This window comes from Pezoporus flaviventris, unplaced genomic scaffold, assembly GCF_033815535.1.
Source record: "Pezoporus flaviventris isolate CSIRO_AGI_PZ_B2104156 unplaced genomic scaffold, CSIRO_AGI_Pfla_v1 ptg000149l, whole genome shotgun sequence".
NCBI classification, from domain to species: domain Eukaryota; kingdom Metazoa; phylum Chordata; class Aves; order Psittaciformes; family Psittacidae; genus Pezoporus; species Pezoporus flaviventris.
The window spans coordinates 35,573-54,050 of NW_026892697.1; the positions used below are offsets into that span (position 1 = coordinate 35,573).

The 18,478-nt window shown below is 45.9% G+C and overlaps 3 protein-coding genes and 1 pseudogene across 3 annotated transcripts; 2 read left to right on the top strand and 2 right to left on the bottom strand.

Moving 5' to 3' along the window:
* Nucleotides 1-1,853: 1,853 nt before the first annotated feature.
* Nucleotides 1,854-2,815, bottom strand: LOC133283021 (olfactory receptor 8U3-like; annotated as a pseudogene).
* A 5,040-nt stretch (nucleotides 2,816-7,855) lies between these two features.
* On the bottom strand, nucleotides 7,856-8,794 carry LOC133283033 (olfactory receptor 5J3-like). The gene has a single exon (XM_061479464.1). It carries the CDS (start codon nucleotides 8,792-8,794, stop codon nucleotides 7,856-7,858), a length of 939 nt encoding a protein of 312 aa, XP_061335448.1.
* Nucleotides 8,795-12,724: 3,930 nt separating this feature from the next.
* Nucleotides 12,725-13,339, top strand: LOC133283034 (olfactory receptor 5AR1-like). The gene has a single exon (XM_061479465.1). It carries the CDS (start codon nucleotides 12,761-12,763, stop codon nucleotides 13,337-13,339), a length of 579 nt encoding a protein of 192 aa, XP_061335449.1. The 5' UTR covers nucleotides 12,725-12,760.
* Nucleotides 13,340-17,120: 3,781 nt separating this feature from the next.
* Nucleotides 17,121-18,050, top strand: LOC133283035 (olfactory receptor 5AR1-like). Its single transcript, XM_061479466.1, has one exon. The coding sequence runs from the start codon at nucleotides 17,121-17,123 to the stop codon at nucleotides 18,048-18,050; it is 930 nt and encodes a 309-aa protein (XP_061335450.1).
* The last annotated feature ends 428 nt before the right edge of the window (nucleotides 18,051-18,478 follow it).

The window sequence follows — 18,478 nt, forward strand, 5'->3', positions numbered from 1 at the left end:
CCAGGACAGTTTGCTTTGTATTTCCCCATCTATCACATACCTCTTCCTTTCAGTGTTTCCCTGAGGAAGCCCTTTACATCCACAGAGATCATCTAATATTGCATTGAAGGGAGCTGAAAACAAGCACAACAAAGCATCCTCTGTGTGGATGGTTTGAGGTGCTCATGGGGATTAGTTTCCAAAAGGCAGCTTTATTTCCATATACTTCACTAGTGATTGTACAGCACTTAGGTCAAAAGCACTGGCTCAAAACGTGGCTGCTTTGAGGATATATCAGGGTGAAGTCGTATTTCCCAGACTTCATCTGAAGAATCCTGAGTGCCGGTGTGTCCTGAATGCTTCTCCTAGATGAAGAGATATTATAAAACCCTTGGTAGAAAAATTAACAGATAACCTTGTCCCAGACATTTAGAAAACACAAAGGATGGGGCAAACAGGGGAGAAAATCGAGCTATGAAAGTGTGGGGAAGGAAGAAGGAGAAGTACACAGGTGGCTTTAAACGTTTTCAATGCAAACCTTGTTTTCTGCTAGAAAGCAACAGACTGACAATCCAGGAGATGGACTGGAGGAGGGTAGAAAAGGATTTCTGAGTGGTTTTGAATGTCTTTCTTCCCCATTGGGTACTGGGCTAAAGCAAAGGCTTGTGAAGTGGGAAAATCAGTATAACAGAGAGAGAACTAACTCTCAATCAAATTCTGGAAAGAAGAAAAATATATAATTCAAAGATTATTTAAAGGAACTACATGAAGGCAAAAAAGGCCACTAAGAATGCCTGGGTGCACTTGTGCAGGGTGAATAATGCAGCTTGAAGTCCAGATGCAGACAGCTGGGTACTGCACTTGCTCCATCAGCTTTGTCAGGGGACCCAGCCCAGCAGAACCTTGGCTTTTCAGGGGGGAGGAGGACCCCAAATCCTCCCTCCTAACAGCACTCAGGTTTTTTACAACCCTACTTAAAATCACAGCAGAGCAGAGGCTCAGATATGACTTGTCCCCATTTCCCACAAGGGCTTTGACTTCAAGAGACTGACAGCTTTATTTCTTAGAATTGCAGCCTGGTTTGTGTTGGAAGGGAACTTAAAGCCCCTCCAGTTCCAACCCCTGCCACGGGCAGGGACACCTTGTACTAGGGAAGCTTGCTCCAAGCCCCTGTGTCCAACCTGGCCTTGAACACTGCCAGCGATGGGGCAGCCACAGCTTCTCTGGGCACCCAGTGCCAGTGCCTCAGCATCCTCCCAGGGAAGAGCTTCTGCCTAAGAGCTCACCTCAATATCCCCTCTGTCATTTCATGTGACCAAACCTTGTGGGCTGGAGTTGAAATACCTGGAAATATCAGTTAATATTTCCTTAAAACCAGAAATAACACCAGAAATCATTTGCTAATATAAGACATAAGCTTAGATACCCGCTGATTTGATGCCAGCAGGGCAAAGCCACCACCTACCTTCTCCCTTTTGCACTCTGAAGCCTGAAATAAAGTTTATTGCTAATTTTAATAACATTTAAATAATAAAATATATTAATTTCAAGTAATATTTAAGTAACAATCACTTTGGACAACAACTTTCTTTCCATTACACAGTCACTGTCAGGTCTCAGGCTGCAGCCAGAGAAAGTCCTGTCCATGCCAGCACAGAATGTAGCCTTGGTTTAAGGAGAAGCGTGTTTTCCGGCTGTCATGCTTCCAAGTATGTTTAGTCCCTTCTTTGTGAAGGTGCTATATCCACCCGTCCTTGAAGGTGCTATATCCAACCAGCCTCTTCAACGTGTAATATCCAGCCATCCCTGAAGGTGCAATACCCAGCCTGCTTGTTCTCCTCACTAGGGCAGGGTAGCCCTCTCCTTTCAGCTGACTAGGAACCATGAATGGACAAAGAGCAGAGGACTTTACTTTTTGCTTTCCTCATGGCATTCTTCATATCTGCATTTCTTAGGCTGTCGATGAGTGGATTCAGTATGGGGACAGCCACAGAGTGCGTCATGGAGACCACCTCGTCATGCTTTGAGGACTGGCTGGAGCTGGGGCACAGGTACATGAAGAGGGAGCTGCCGTAGTACAAAGCAATGGAGATGAAGTGAGAGGCACAGGTGGAGAAAGCTTTGCGTTGACCAACCACAGACCGCATCCGCATGACAGTGGAAAGGACCGACAAGTAGGAGATGAGGATGAAGACCGTGGTGCTCAGTACCTTGAACCCCACCACGGCAGCAGCCATCACCTCGATGGCAGGGGTGTCAGAGGAGGAGAGGGCTAGCAGTGGTGGTCCATCACAGAAGAAGTGATTGATCGTCTTGGACCAACAGAACGGGAGACGAGATATGGAAACCGTGTGTATGGTAGAGCTGATCACGCCAGCTAAGTAGGCACCAGCCAACATCCCAATGCAAAGCCTTTGGGACATGACCATGGAGTACGAGAATGGTACAATGGGTTACAAATGCCCATATAGCGATTGTAAGCTATAGCAGCCAGCACGTAGCACTCGGTGGTGGCACAGGTTGCAAAGCAGAAGAGCTGAGTGGAACACCTAATGAAGGAAATCACCTTCTTCTCCACTAGAACTTGGAGCAAGGCTTGAGGGATGACGGCAGAGGACTAGCAGACATCCAGGAGAGACAAGTGGCTTAGGAAGAAGTATATGGGGGTGTGTAGGCAGGAATCCATTCTGATTAATGCAATTAATTGCAGGTTTCCTATGAAGGTAACCACAGAGATGGCAAGGAATAAGACAAAGCACATCACCCACAGGTCTTCCCTGTTTGTGAAGCCCAGGAGAATAAGCTCAGAGGGGGACGTATAATTATCTTCAACCATAGTGAACCTATAAGCAGTTTGCCTGATTTATGTCTTCAAATTGAAATGCTGAATAGGCCCAAATCCCTCAATAATGTTAAGAATGTCAGGTTTTGTCTATCAATCAGTTACACCACTTACATACATACAAGTCAATATAAGGTAAATTCTCTTTGAGAGAGGAAAACACCAAGTTCCCAAGGCCAGTCTTGGCTGAACACCACAACCACCACCAACATACTTGGAAGCAAGTGTGTATTTTACGGCAAAGGAGGGAGGGCAACACCAGAGTGAATAAACTGCAGGGTTCCTCCTAGTTCCTCTCAAGCCATTGACACATGGAAGTCCTTGAATTCCCCAGTAACTGCTGGGAAAAGGGAATTATTTCTCATCTTTTGGGTGCTGCCAGTCCAGGGTGAGTACATGAGGAAAAAATAGCTGTTCTCTGTGACCCAGGAGGAGCTCTTTGAGAGCAAATGTGGCTTTCCTTAGGGTAGGATGGTGCAGAACAAGGATTTCTCCACCCCACTTTGCTTTAGACACGATGCCTGACTTGGAGACAAAAGATACATTCAGGCTTGACCAAAGATAAGTTCTCCCTGGGAGAAATCAGCAGCTCCTAATATCACAGCTTACAACAGGTAGAATAAATCCTCATTGATTTTTCCTGCCTAACATTAATCATCACTTGACAGAGTTACACCAGAGAGCAAAGCAGGAGTGCGCGTGGCTGGTATCTGACAAGCAGAGACATGCTTAAGTCATCATTATTTGATGACCTTTTGCTGAAGGGGTGAGCTCCCCCTCCAGAGCCAGACTCCTCATTTCAGATGTCCTGTGAGCAACGCGGGTGGTCTCCTGGTGTTATTAATTGGGATTTAGAGCTGCTTTTCACTGCTCACATAGAGATGCTGGAGGCAAAGCAGCTCCTGAGCCATCACCACGGAGCTGGAAGATGTGAGCCAAGTAATGAAAATCCAACTGTTTGGGTCTGGGGCTCAATCCTCCCCCTGAGGCAGCATCCACCTGCCCAGACACACACATCTCAATTAACAAAGGCTCACCCTCGCTTTTTCTTGCTTGACAAACCAAGTGCTTGTTCTGACGTGATCCAAGGTGCAGATATGAAACCTGGGATGTGTCTAAGGCTGCAGCTTGTGCTATACATGACAACTTCCCCCCAGCAATCACATCTCCCTGCAGCTTGAGCACGCTCACTGGAATGGAGAAAAATTAAACTAAAACCCATACCTTGCTCACTTTGTTTAGATATTATCCATGCAGGTTGTGGGTCCACACTCTGCTGAAGAGTTAACTGAATATTTATCCCTGTATTCCTGGGGAAAGGACCTCCATTTGTGGCTTTCCTACTCCGATTTGGTAAGATCTTGCTTTTTGGCCAAGCTTTCAACAAGCTGCCCTAGGACTCACCAAGCAGACTGTTGCTAGTATTATCCAAGATGTAACTCTTGACATTATGGATAGGAGAACATCCAGATGCTGTTGAGACTCTACAGCCAAGCAAAACCTTGCATCACAACCTCCTGGTTAGGTAGCAGTTAGCTTGCTCTCATAGAACCATAGAAGCCCAGTTTGTGTTGGAAGAGACCTTAAAGCTCCTCCAGATCCAACCCCTGCCACGAGCAGGGACCCCTTCCACTAGAGCAGCTTGCTCCAAGCCCCTGTGTCCAACCTGGCCTTGAACACTGCCAGGGATGGGGCAGCCACAGCTTCTCTGGGCACCCTTTGCCAGCACCTCAGCACCCTCACAGGGAAGAGCTTCTGCCTAAGAGCTCATCTCAATCTCCCTCTGGCAGTCCAGAAGGGACGTTATCCTCAAGATCCCAGTACAGGAACAAGGGGAAGGTGCCAACTCTATAGAGCTATTACACACTGTTTGGCTAGCTGCTCTTTCAAGAGTCCTACAGCACAAACTGTCTAATGAGTGAAGAAAAAGATCATTTAAAATATGAAGCAAAAGAGCCCCATGCTCACAGCACCAGCATCCCTCTGATTCCTGAAGGGGATGGTTTCTGCTGCCCTGAAATAAAGCAGAGGAGGTAAGGTTTGCTACAAGGCCTCTGGATCCTGTGGATGCCACAGGACAAAGCAGTGTTTTCATATCAGGGATTTCTTCCTCTTTGCTCTCAGATCCACTTGAAATGGGTTTTAATACTCCCAGCTTCTCCAGGCTCCAGCTAGAAGGGTAATGCTGCTCTGTCTTCCCCCATGCAGCATCTACCCGTCCAGAGCCTTGTCCTTTGTGGTATTCACAGAGCCAGGGGTGAAACAAGTCAGGGGATTACACATTAACCACCAGGGAGCTGTCAGACCAGGCAAGGGTCAGCCCAAAGGGCTGTGATTTACATCCATCAACAACAAGGAATTAAATCCTTCACCTCCATGGGATAAAGGCTGAGATTTTACCTGTTTTGAGATTTGCTTTCATTATAAAATATGGGATGGCTTTGTCAGGAGTAAAGATGTGCAATGGGGACACTTTCTGAGAGGGATCTGTGGATCTAGAGGAAACAACTGATGGAGAAGGGAATCATTTAAACCACTATGAATTAGCACTTCAGATTGTGTATGGATAGCACAGGCTATTTAATGAAAAAAAAACATTTAAAAGGCAGAGTGAATTTGATATCCTCAACAACAGAAGGACATGGATCAAGTGCAGAGGAGGACACAAGGATGATCAGGGACTGGAGCACCTCCTATATGGAGCCAGGCTGAGAACATTGGGGCTGCTGAGCATGGAGAAAAGAAGCTGTGTGGAGACCTCAGAGCAGCTTCCAGTGTCTGAAGGGGGCTACAAGGATGCTGGAGAGGGACTCTTCATCAGGGACTGGAGTGACAGGACAAGGAGTGATGGGTTCAAAGTGAAACAGGGGGAGTTCAGGTTACAGATAACAAAGAAGCTCTTCCCTGTGAGGGTGCTGAGGCACTGGCACAGGGTGCCCAGAGAAGCTGTGGCTGCCCCATGCCTGGCAATGTTCAAGGCCAGGTTGGACACAGGGGCTTGGATGACATGGTCTAGTGTGCGGTGTCCCTGACCATGGCAGGGGGTTGGAACCAAGCTCCTTTCCAACCCAAACCACTCTATGATTCTACAATAATCTACATTTCATACAACCTGAAGCCTCAGCCAAGAACTGCATTAGGAAAAGTGGGGTTTAAAACATCATTTCTAAATGTGAGAGGACTTTGAAGCTGTTATACCATCTGACATTGCCTTAACAGGGTCAGGAAATAAACTGTCTACATAGGATCAGCCAACTGTAGAGGCAACATGATGGCCTTAGTTTATTTATCTATTATTTCTCAGTTTTCTGAGAACAAGTCTCTTGGCTACCCAAAGCTTCCCAGCACGTAAGAAAAAGGTGGTTTTATCTTAAATGAAAGGAGTGACTATCCCAGCAACGTCCAATAGGTGGTGGTGTTGTATAAGAAATCCTGATCCATGAGTTTCTAGACAGTTATTCAAATCTTCTGCCTTTTGATACCTAAAGGGACTCCTGTGACCATTTTGCACCTCTTGGAGGTGACCACAGAGAGCAATGGTACCAAGAAGGAACAAAAATCACACAGGAAAAGGAATGGATTTTGTTCAGAAGTAGATGAAATGTAGTTTTGAAGGGGAAATGGACATCTAAAGAGCAAGCATATGTGGATACTGAAATATCCTGCTGGCAACAGTAAGAGTCAGCTTCAGGATGGTAACTTTACTAAAGAATAAGAATAAATAAAGAATAAAAGAGAACAGATAAAGAATAAAGTATAAATAAAGAATAAAGTATAAAAAAAGAATATTTATTTCTTAGTGCTGGCCAGGGTCACATCCCTGTTTGGGTTATTTTCCCGTGGATTAAAGAGTGTTTTTCCCACTGGTGATGCCACAGCTCAAGTGACCACAGGTGGAAAATCCCCATCCAGGACTCAGCCAAGCCTTCTCCTTCCTATCAGCCCATCAGCTCCAAATCCATTCCCAGAGGAGCTTGTTAACACAACTGGATCAGGGACATCTCTCACCTTTGAGTGATGAGCTGCTAAAGAAATAGGGAAGTTTTGGGTGTGTGGGGAAACCCTGTGGTGACTGTTTTCCCTGGTGGTATTGCGACTTTATAGCAACCAAGATATGGGGGAGCTGCAATTTGTGCCAGGAATGACTTCTTGCATAGGAAATAAGGACTTTTGGTTGGGTTTTTTCATTACCTTTGATTTTCCTGCTGTTTCAGGGTCCTGGTTTGTTTGCATGTTTGCTTTGGGTTTCTTTAATCCCCATTGCCTCAAACCAAAGTGCAACTCTCCTGCGGCAAACTCTACTGATAACATTCTTGCCTTTGTTTTTAACAAACCACTGTGGGTATAAATTAGAAAACTCCTTAGAGCTTCTCTTAAAGGCTTTGAGAAAGGCAGAACTTGAGGAGGAAAATGAAAGGGTGAAGTTCTACAGCTGCCTGAAAAGAGGTGGCAAAGCACAATTTGACTGTGATTTAACTCAGCAGGGTGGTTCCAAACACAGACCTGTTGAAGAATTTGCATTTCACTCACTTGGCTCATGCACAATATCCCATTGCTCCATAACTGCATTAAAACATCAGTTCATCCATTTAGATCTTGGGTTTCCATCCTTCCTGGGAAAAGCCCATAGCAGCTGGGCCCTCCCCACCCTATAAATTACTGAGACCCCAACTAAACTGAGGCAAGGAAAATCAGTATCGTGGGTTTTGGTGTTGACGTTTAACACAAGAATATATTGTGTTATATATAAATACAGAGGTTAGGATGCATTTAATATTGTGTTTTGATATATATACAGACATATACATATATGTTTATGTGTATAATTTGCCAGTCATAGGAACAGAGATCTCCTAGATGTCCTTTCTGAGCCATAACTATGTCTTGCTGGTCATAGTCACATCAGTGACTAGTCATGGTCACATCAGGTTGCTCCTGGCCTCATTCAGGCAGCTTCTGAACATGGCCATGGGTGGAGGCTCCACAGCCTCTGGAACAAAGCCTCATGTTACCCACATCCCTGGATCAGGGTTTTCAAAACCTGACTATGATTCTTTCTGCAGCTCTCCTCAGAGCATCCTTCATCTCTTTGTTCCTCAAGCTGTAGATGAGGGGGTTGAGCATGGGGATCACCACCGTGTAGAAAACAGAGACCACTTTGTCAGTGTTCAGGAAGTAACTAGAGCTAGGGCGTAAATACATGAAGATGGTTGTTCCATACAACATGGTCACCACAATCAGGTGGGACATGCAGGTGGAAAAGGCTTTTTTCCTGCCCTCAGCATTACGGACACTCAGGATGGCAAAGAAGATGAAGACGTGGGAGACCAGAATGGCAGAGATGGTGCTGAGCTCAATGACACCAGCCAAGGAGAAGAGGATCATCTCATTGATGTACGTGCTGGCACAGGACAGAGCCAGGAGAGGAGGAACATCACAGAAGAAGTGGTTGATGACATTGGAGCTGCAGAAGGGCAGCCTGATGATGAAGGTCATCTGAATGATGGAGTTCAGGACACCCCCAATATAGCACCCTACCACCAGCCCCACACATAACCTCCGAGTCATGACAGAGGAGTAGAGCAGGGGGTTACAGATGGCCACATACTGGCCATAGGCCATGACAGCCAGCAGGAAAGACTCAGTTGTCACAAAGACGATGTAGAAGAATGCTTGACCCATACAGCCAGCAAAGGAAATGGTCTTTTTCTCCAATAGGAAGTTGACCAAAGTCCTGGGGGCTACCACAGAGGAGAAGCAGATGTGAACAATGGAGAGGCTGCCCAGGAAGAAGTACATGGATGTGTGGAGCTGTGGGTGACCTCGGATGGCTACAGTTATCCCTGCGTTGCCCAGAAGGGTGATGGTGTACATGAGCAGCAGCAGCACAAAAAAGGCTGCCTTCATCTCCACTTGGTCACTGAGACCCTTGAGGATGAACTCTGCTACTGAGGTGTGATTCTGCTCTGCCATTCAGGGCTTTTGTATCTGGCAAGGAAGGAAAAAACCCTGGAAAATACAGGACAGTGGAAACCATGCCTTTATTTGAACTGGAATGGGATAACTTGACAATTAGCACCCTGTGCATCAAGGGCATCCCCACTATTCATTTCCAGGGAGCTACAGTGGAATGGACTGCTCTGTGGCCATCTCCTCTAAGCTTGCCCTCTTACACAGCCCAAGGAAAGAGGAGGCCCCTTCTGAAGTGAGAGCATCCCAGCTTCCCCAAACACCTCTGAGCAGATCCATTTATATCACTCAATCCCATTGTGGTACCTACAGTTTGATGAGACCAATGGCTACAGCAGCAGAGAGGGATTGATGTGACACAAACCAAGCCATCAGCTCTGCCCTTGATCCCCTGTGATCAAGTTTCTCTGAAGACAGCACTGATTTTGGAAGCAGCTTCTGGCTATAACTCATATAAGACTAAAAGTACTGTAGCTTTCCTTTGGTGATTTTGGAAAAGTCATTGAGATGAAGGAAAAAAAGCCTTTAATTTGCTGGGAATTAAGGAAGGAGAAGGGAAGGGGTGCTGCATGACCCTAAAACTCATTCAGGACATGAAGAGTTTAATATTACAGTCTTGGAAACCTTGGGGAGGTGATGCCAGGAGACCATGAGCAAAATTTGGGTCTGAAGATGTTATTCCCTTAGTACTATTAAGAGAATATACGATTAGGAGGAATCAACACCATGATGAGACCATTGAGCTCTGCTAAGCCAAACTCACTCAACTCCGGTTGTCTAAGTTAGGCACTAAGTTAAGCTGCTCACCCTCATGAAAAAAAAAGTGTGAATTACAGGTTTCTGTCCCTGATAACATGAAGGTTCAGAATAAAACAACTAAATCTTTACAGGATTAAAGATGAGAATTAAAATCTTACCCCACCAGATGAGTGTCGGGACCGGAAGACTCAGCGAAGATCCATTCTCCGTCAACAGAATATTTCTTTGTAGAAATATTCTTTACATTTTAAAATGAATATCACTATTTCAGGGCCAGTGGTTAGGTTCATCTGTCCTTGTGAGTTTTCTCGTCTCTTATTTTGCAAGGTTCCTTAAACATACCATAAGCACCATGATAAGCACCAGTGGCTAAATGGGCTACAAGAAAGATGGAGAAGGGCTTTGGACAGGGGCCTGTAGGGACAGGCCAAGGAGAATGGCTTGAACCTGAAGGGTGCCCAGAGAAGCTGTGGCTGCCCCATCCCTAGCAGTGTTCAAGGCCAGGTTGGACACAGGGAATTGGAGGAAGCTGCTCTAGTGGAAGGTGTCCCTGCCCGTGGCAGGGGTAGGAGCTGGATGAGCTTTAAACTCCCTTCCAACCCAAAGCAGGCTGGAATTCTCCCATCACTCGGTGGCAGAAGGAAGTCACAGGAGGTAACATCAACACAAAGCAGAGCCTCACCTTCATTGAAGCAGTGGCATTTCTTCTTCATGTCCTCAGGTCCTCTTTGGGAAAGCTGTGTCAGAAAACAGCCTTATCAATGTGGGTTCTTTTTATAATAAGAGGGAGCAATGTCTGCCAGAGGGGAGACTGAGATGAGCTCTTAGGCAGAAGCTCTTCCCTGTGAAGGTGCTGAGGCGCTGGCACAGGGTGCCCAGAGAAGCTGTGGCTGCCCCATCCCTGGCAGTGTTCAAGGGCAGGTTGGGCACAGGGGCTTGGAGCAAGCTGCTCCAGTGGAAGGGGTCCCTGCCCGTGGCAGGGGTTTGAGCTGGATGAGCTTTAAGGTTCTTTCTGACCCAAACCAGTCTGGGATTCTATGAAACAAACTAATACAGCGACATCTCCAGCTCCATAAACTAAAATCTCTTGAAGAAATTAGACAGGGAAGTGTTCCATGAATCCATACACCAAGACCACAGTATGGTGGGTAATACGTGTCACAACACTTGGACCTACTGGACAGATATCAGTCAAAAGAATTTTGTTTAGGTACTACTGCAGTTCTCCTGTTGATTTGAATTCAGGTGGTTGCTGTTTCCTTTCTCTTCTCACCACTGCTCATAGGAAAATGAAACAAAAACCCCAAGGAAATGGTAAAAACTTGGTGTGGGGACAATTACTGTCTTAGTCAAGTCAGCAAAGGCAAAAATCAACATTTGGAATGGGTTTCACAGGAAGATGATAACAAGGGGCAACTGTAAGAGTATGAATGGTTGCAGGAACTCTCTTTGTGTTGCTGAAATTCTCTTTAAGTAGCATTAGGAAAGCCAGTTGATAAAGTCATGAGAATAATCAGGGGTGAAGCATGTAGACATGATTCACTCACTCCCTCTCCTCAATGTGGGAGTAGGAGGAAGACATCTCCTTAAATCCACATATTTACAGCATATTGTTCCTGAGCTTTATTAGTGCACCTGGAGATGAAGAGATTGATGCTCTGGGTGGATTTCGCTTGTTGTCAACCTTCATGGACTGGAACACTTCCAAGGTCTCAGAAATGAGTATAAATACATCTTGAACAATAGAAACTACAGAGGGCACTTGTCTGCCTTTGCAAGATGCAACAGCAAATCACCCTCAGTGCAGCTTCTAAGGAAAGGCTGCTAAAACCCACTCTCAAGATCTGCTTGGAGATGAACGTGGCCTCAGTCATCATCTGGAGGAGCAGCCAAACTCATCCCAGTTGCTGAAGGAGCTGCATGGACCCTCCAGGTTTCTCCATCATCACTGTGCCACCTTAAATTTCCTTTCTTATGGACTGTGTCTGCAGAAAACTTTGTGTTCTTCTCAGCTTTAAAATGCCCACACTTCTGCTCTGCTTTGCTTTGCAAAAGGAAGTGAAAGTCAACAGGAAAAGGATTTCTTCAAGTGGAATTGTTCCATGTTGGTTCATTTTAGAAAACAGCAATTATTTTCCAAATGTACCTGTCATTTCCTAAGGAAAACCCAAAATGCAGTCAATGTCTGTGCTGGTTTGGCCTGGGATAGAGCATATTGTCTTCATAGTAGTTACTATGGGGCTATGGTTTGGATTGGTGCTGAAATGGTGTTAATAAGTCCCGGGTGTTTTAGTTATTGCTGAACTGTGTGGGGCTTAGTTGCCATCTGTGGCTAAACCTCGACCATAGAATAGTTAGGGTTGGAAAGGACCTTAAGATCATCCAGTTCCAACCCAGCTTCCAAGAATTGCCCAGTTATTGACCTTCCTCCTGTATTAAATGTCCCAAGGAAGGCAGAAAGAGGAGAGATGAAATGCTGAGCTAAACCCAGGTGGGTGCTCTCACTGTTGAGCTTGAGGGTTTGGTTTTAAGACCCTCTTGTAGCCACTAGATGGAGGCTTGGCTCGTCCAAGAGCTCAAATCTCTTCCAAGAGCTATCCAGAGTCCAACTGACCCTCTAGCAGGATGGGTTCTGCTTCCCTTTGTTGACACCGAGGAAGCTGAGGGTCCTCTTGAGCTGCCCGCATCATTGTCTGTTTTGCCTATCTCCTGCAGGTTGATGCATTACAGAGGATGACACCCGTCAATCACACTGATGTGCATGAGTTCATTCTTTTGGGGCTGACCACCCACCCAGACCTCCAGGTCCCCCTTTTCATGGCTTTCCTGGCCATGTCCATGCTGACCCTTTTGGGGAACTTTGGGATCATTGTATTGTTCAGGACTGATCTTCACCTTCACACCCCCATGTACTATTTCCTCAGCCATTTGGCTTTTGTCAGCATCTGCTACTCCTCCGTCATCATCCCCAAAATGCTGGTGCAGACTTTGACACTGGAGAAAACCATCAGCTTCTTGGGATGTGCAGCCCAGCTCTGCATCTTTCATAGAATCATAGAATCGTTAGGGTTGGAAAGGACCTTAAGATCATCTAGTTCCAACCCCCCTGCCGTGGGCAGGGACACCTTAGGCTAAATCATATCACCCAAGGCCTCGTCCAACCTGGCCTTTGTCATTTTTGGGGTCATTGAGTGCCTCCTGCTGGCTGTGATGGCCTATGGCAGGTATGTGGCAATCTACAAACCCCTCATGTACCCCACCATCATGTGTGGATGGATGTGCTGGTGGCTTGTGGCTGGTTCCTATGCTGTTGGTGTCTTCCATGCGGTGACCCACACCACTTTCATCTTTACCTTGTCCTTCTGCCACTCCAATGTTATCAACCACTACTTCTGTGACATTGCCCCACTCTTACCTCTCTCCTGCTCCAACACCCACTCCTACGAGGGGGTCATCCTTGCTCTCGTCAGCATGAACTGTCTCAGCACCATGACCATCATCTTTATCTCCTATGCTTACATCCTCCCCTCTGTCCTGAGGATACGCTCAAAGGAGAGCAGGAGAAAAGCCTTCTCCACTTGCACATCCCACCTGATGGTCGTCACCACGTTCTATGGGGCAATCTTGCTCATGTACCTGCGCCCCAGCTCCACCTTTGCCTTGGATGAGAACAAAACGGCCACGGTGTTCTACACCATCATGACCCCCACGTTGAACCCCTTGATCTACAGCCTAAGGAACAGGGAGGTGAAGGCTGCCCTCCTGAGAGCAGTTGGGAGAAGGCAGTGAATGGAGGAAGCTGGTGACCAGGAGGGTGTTTCCTTGTTGCTGTTATTGAGCAGGACTCATTGCAGCACGGAGGTCTCTGTGAAGGTGTATTGAGGTGATTACTCTGTAATTTCTCTCTCATTTATAAGGTATCTGACACTGATTTGGCATGTAACACCTGCCTAGATGAAGGTGGGTGAGATGAAGCCCAACCTCATTCATCACCAATGGTCAATGTGCACAAACAGCTCCTCCGGACACCTTGATTCATCCTGTTCATCACATTGCTCTCTTCAGTCACTACAGAGACAGCATGGACTACCCTGGGCATGGGTTTCCAGGTTGCCAAGGTTCAGAGGTGAACTCAAAAGAAGAGCCAGAAACTCTCTTCTTCTGGAGTGTCTCTGAAACCCAGTGCCTACCAGCCTGGGTGAGAACGGAATAGACCCAAAGGACCACAGGACATCATAGAATCAGTTAATAACTCAATCACACAAGTCTCCACTGTACTTTCTCATGATAAGGCTTGTGGCACTCTTAAATAAAGCTTTCCCACCCAAAACTTGGTTCCTACAAGTGAAATTTCAGGTCAAGCTGAAGCTGTTTGGTCCTTTGAAATCTCACAGTGTTGGTGCTAATTTACCTGGAAGACTTTGGGCAATTTGAGCCTTGTCTTTGCTGTTCTTTTGCAGACGGTGTGCAAATGTAAAGAACTTAATCACAGGTTGGGTCAATATCCATTGTTTCAGCAGTGATTGAATCATCAGTGTTGGATTTCCCAGCTCTTGAAGCTGATTCAGAAGTAGGCCTTTTACATAATTCACCAGTAAGTTAAAGAATGGAGACTGATGTGGATATCCTGAAGGGCTCCCTCTTAAAGAAGCAAACCCAGATAAAAAATACAAGTAAACAACTTTAAAGTTGGGATAAACTATGTTCTTGCTCAAGTAAATCTTTCAACAAGTGGGTATTTCTCCCCACCCATAAGAAACAGGCACCTTTATGTGTAATTCACTCTGTTGTAACTCCAGTCTCTAAAGCAAATCACATGAATCACAGCCCAGAAATGCCTGTTTGTGTCCCAGCAATGGAAATCTGTGTGCATGTGTGTATTTATATGGATATCTAGGATCACGAGATGAATCCTGGAATTCCAGAGTGGTTTGGGCTGGAAGGGACCTTAAAGCTCATCGAGCTCCAACCCCTGCCACGGGCAGGGACCCCTTCCACTGGAGCAGCTTGCTCCAAGCCCCTGTGTCCAGCCTGGCCTTGAACACTGCCAGGGATGGGGCAGCCACAGCTTCTCTGGGCACTCTGTGCCAGTGCCTCAGCACCCTCACAGGGAAGAGCTTCTGCCTCAGAGCTCATCTCAGTCTCCCCTCGGGCAGGTTAAAGCCTGTCCCCTTGGCCTGTCCCTACAGGCCTTGGTCCAAAGCCCCTCTCCAAGGAGAAGGATCCATGCAGGAAGACCAGCTTTATTTCAATTTGGTTTGGTTTAGTTTAGTTTTCAGTTTAGTTTTTATTTATTTTAATATTTCATATTATTTTATTTCAATTTATTATTCTAGTCTATTCTTTATTTTAGCTAAGTTAATTTATTTTAATATACATTTTTGTTTGCTTTTTATGTTTAATTTTAAAGTTATATTTTATTTGTATTATTTTTAATTCTTAATCATTTTATTTTTTTATTCCATTTTTTAATTTATTTTATATTTTATTTTCATATTCCTCTGTCATCCATCTATGCACCCCCCCCATGCACACACATATGTGTATGACAGAGTAATATAATAATAATTGCACTTCTCCCAAAGGAAGTTCTGCAAAACACTTCTCAGCCAAAGCACCTCGGAGGTCTCAGTGGATTAGAGAGAAGGGTTATAAAGCAATTACACCATCAGGGGGGACAGAGAGAGCATATAAGTGTCCTCGTCATCTGTCGTAACTTAATGTGAAGCAAGGAAGAAGAACCAAGCTGTCACTGGTAAGGACAAGGGGACATCCAGATTTGTTTTATTGCTGGAGCTAGGAGGTAGTTTATAATTTTAAGGGGCTATATAGTATCATAGAATCCCGGAATTGTTTGTGTTGGAAGGGTGCTTAAAGCTCATCCAGTTCTAACCCCTGCCAAGAGCAGGGACCCCTTCCACTGGAGCAGCTTGCTCCAAGCCCCTGTGTCCAACCTGGCCCTGAACACTGCCAGGGATGGGGCAGCCACAGCTTCTCTGGGCACCCTGTGCCAGTGTCTCCTTGTGCAATACAATGCATAATTCCTTGCAGGAAGCAGGATAGCAGGAGAATGGTTTCATCCTTTAGAGATGAGGGAGAGGAATTTGATTGTTCTGGTTTGTATCTTTATTAGACAGACCATGAGGAACTGTTTATTTCATGGCAGAGCAAGAGAACACCAGAAGAAGGAAGATCACAGAGCACGTGGATTTTGTGAAGGGTGTTGAACCAGTTATAATGGTTTGGTTATTTTTTAATAGCAGTAGATAGCAGCTAAAATACCAGTTATAATAAATCCTTTATCACTGCAATGCCGGTGATCCCACCCTGATTAATTCTGTCATGCTGCAGGTTGTACATAGAGCTAAACCCCATGTGCTTCTTCCATAGGGATAAATGGTTTATCTGATTTTCCTTTCTGAATATAAGCCAGGCTCTTTGATACCAGTTTTACAGTGACTGCTGATGGGAAAGCTGTGCTCATTGCACTGCAGAGATTTGCTGACAGTGACGCACACCCCATGAGCAGCACAGTGCTTTCCATGATCTTAGGCTAATATTGATCTGCTATTCCCAACAGTTTTCCTGTCTTTTTTCTTGGTCTCTTCCAAGTGTTTATGTTACAGTGGTTCCTTGTGGACCCCTGTGGAGGCTGCTCCATATCCCTCCCTGATTCTGTGATTAAAAGGCAGGATGCCATGGTGTATTTTCATAGAACTCTTAAATATGGATTTTAGAAAGAGGAGGTGTAGGAAAAGTTGATAAAAAGGAAAAGATTTGTTGTGCCATTTTTTGGTTTTACTGGTTTCTTTTCTCCCTCATGATGGCACTTCACCATTTCTATATACCAAATAGAAGAATAACCCTGAAATAGCAAAACAGATGAAAAGTTACTGAAGAATAAATGGGGTTTTCCTGTTTCATCTACAGTGTGCAAGCAAAATCACCTTTAAGGAAAACCTCTATGGGGAAGGCTTCCTAAGATGCCAAACGTTCTATTCTTCTTCAAAGGTTGGATTTGATGATCTGAAAGGTCTTTTCCAACTCAGTTGATTCTATGATTCTAAGTCCTAGAATTACAGAATCACAGACTGGTTTGGGTTGGAAAGCACCTGAAGTTCAGCTAGTTCCAACCTCTCAGGCTTGGGCAGGGACATCTCACACTAGACCATGTCACCTCTAAAAAGACATGGTCTAGTGTGAGATTTTCATTATTGATGTCAGTAATTCTTTACAGGAAGCACTGAACCCCTTCTTTTACACTTTCTTTGTTAGAACTTGGGAGGGTTACCCTGGAGTGTGATATATACCATGAGTATACATCAGGGAGATGTGTTTTAGAATGAATGGAATAGGAAACACTTGGCAGAGTGACTGCTACCAGAATAAAACATTCATTGCTTTGCTAAACTGTTTTTTGATGAATGTTGATGCAAATGAAGCAGATCTCTGATAAGGAGAGGGTTTGCCATCCAAACCCTGGGGATTGATGGGCTTTTTAGGTGCTGAGTGTCTCCATTAACTGTTTATTATGGCTCTATGAATACAGCTTACAGTGCTTTAGGAGAAGATGGCTAAGGAAAACCAAAGCAAGCAAGTGACAGAGCTGACTCTTGTCGGACTGATGGACAACCCGCAACTGCAAGCGCCTTTGTTCATCCTGTTCCTCCTCATTTACTTCATCACGCTGGTGGGGAACCTGGGCATGGTTGTGCTCATCAGGAGCAGCGCTCAGCTGCAGACCCCCATGTACTTTTTCCTTAGCAACTTATCTCTCCTCGATGCTTGCTACTCATCGGTGGTGGCACCGAGGATGTTAATGAACCTTCTGATGGAGAAGCAAACAATCTCTGTCATTGGCTGCGCAACCCAGCTTTACTTCTTCATAGCCTTTGGCACCACCGAGTGCTTCCTCCTGGCTGCGATGGCGTACGACCGCTACATGGCCATCTGCAAGCCTTTGTTGTACTCGGCCATCATGTCCCACCAGCTCTGCATGCTGCTGGTGGCCAGTTCCTATGTGCTTGGCCTGCTGAACTCCTGGGTGCACACAGAGTTTGCCTTCAGCCTACCTTTATGCCAGCCAGCCAAGGTCAACCACTTCTACTGTGAAATCACGCCTGTTCTGGCCCTCTCCTGCTCTGACACACGTGTCAATAGGTGTCTTATATTTGTCCTTGGTGGGCTGGTGGAGATGGTGACCATCTTGGCCGTCCTGGTCTCCTATGCCTTCATCCTCGCTGCTGTCTCGAGGATCAGCTCTGCTCGGGGCCAGTACAAAGCCTTCTCCACGTGCACCTCTCACCTGGCTGGAGTCACCATCTTCCACGGGTCCATCCTCGCCCTGAACTTCCGACCAGGGTCTGGCAGCAGCCTGAGCACGGATAAGGTCTTTGCTGTGTTCTACTCGCTGGTGGTGCCCATGCTGAACCCCCTGATCTACAGCCTCAGGAACAGGGAGGTGAAGAACGCCCTGAGGGACTTTGTCAGCTGGAAGTAGCTTTGGCAGGATGTTTAGCTGCTGGTTTTGTGACAAAGGTCTCCAGAGCTTCAGTTGACACCAAGGACTTTTGTTTCCCCACCCTATTCCTTCACCTTAAAGATCTGGTTTGGAACCATTTCCAAGTCTGTCTTTCTTCCTATGACTGGCTTGTTGTCCTGGGTTCAGCAGTAGCAGTCATGTTTTTTTTTTGTTTTTTTTTTTTTTTTCCTTTGTGCTAGCTGGTGCAGTGCTGTGTTTTGAGGTCCAGCCTGAGAACAGTGTTGGTGAAGTCGATGTTTTCAGTTGTTGCTAAGTGATGTTTACCCTGACCAAGGACTTTGTGAGGCTCATGCTCTGCCAGGGAGGAGGGGAAGCCGGGAGGAAGCAGAGATGGGGCGCCTGACTCGGGCTAGCCAGGGAGGTATTCCATACCACAGCACGTCATG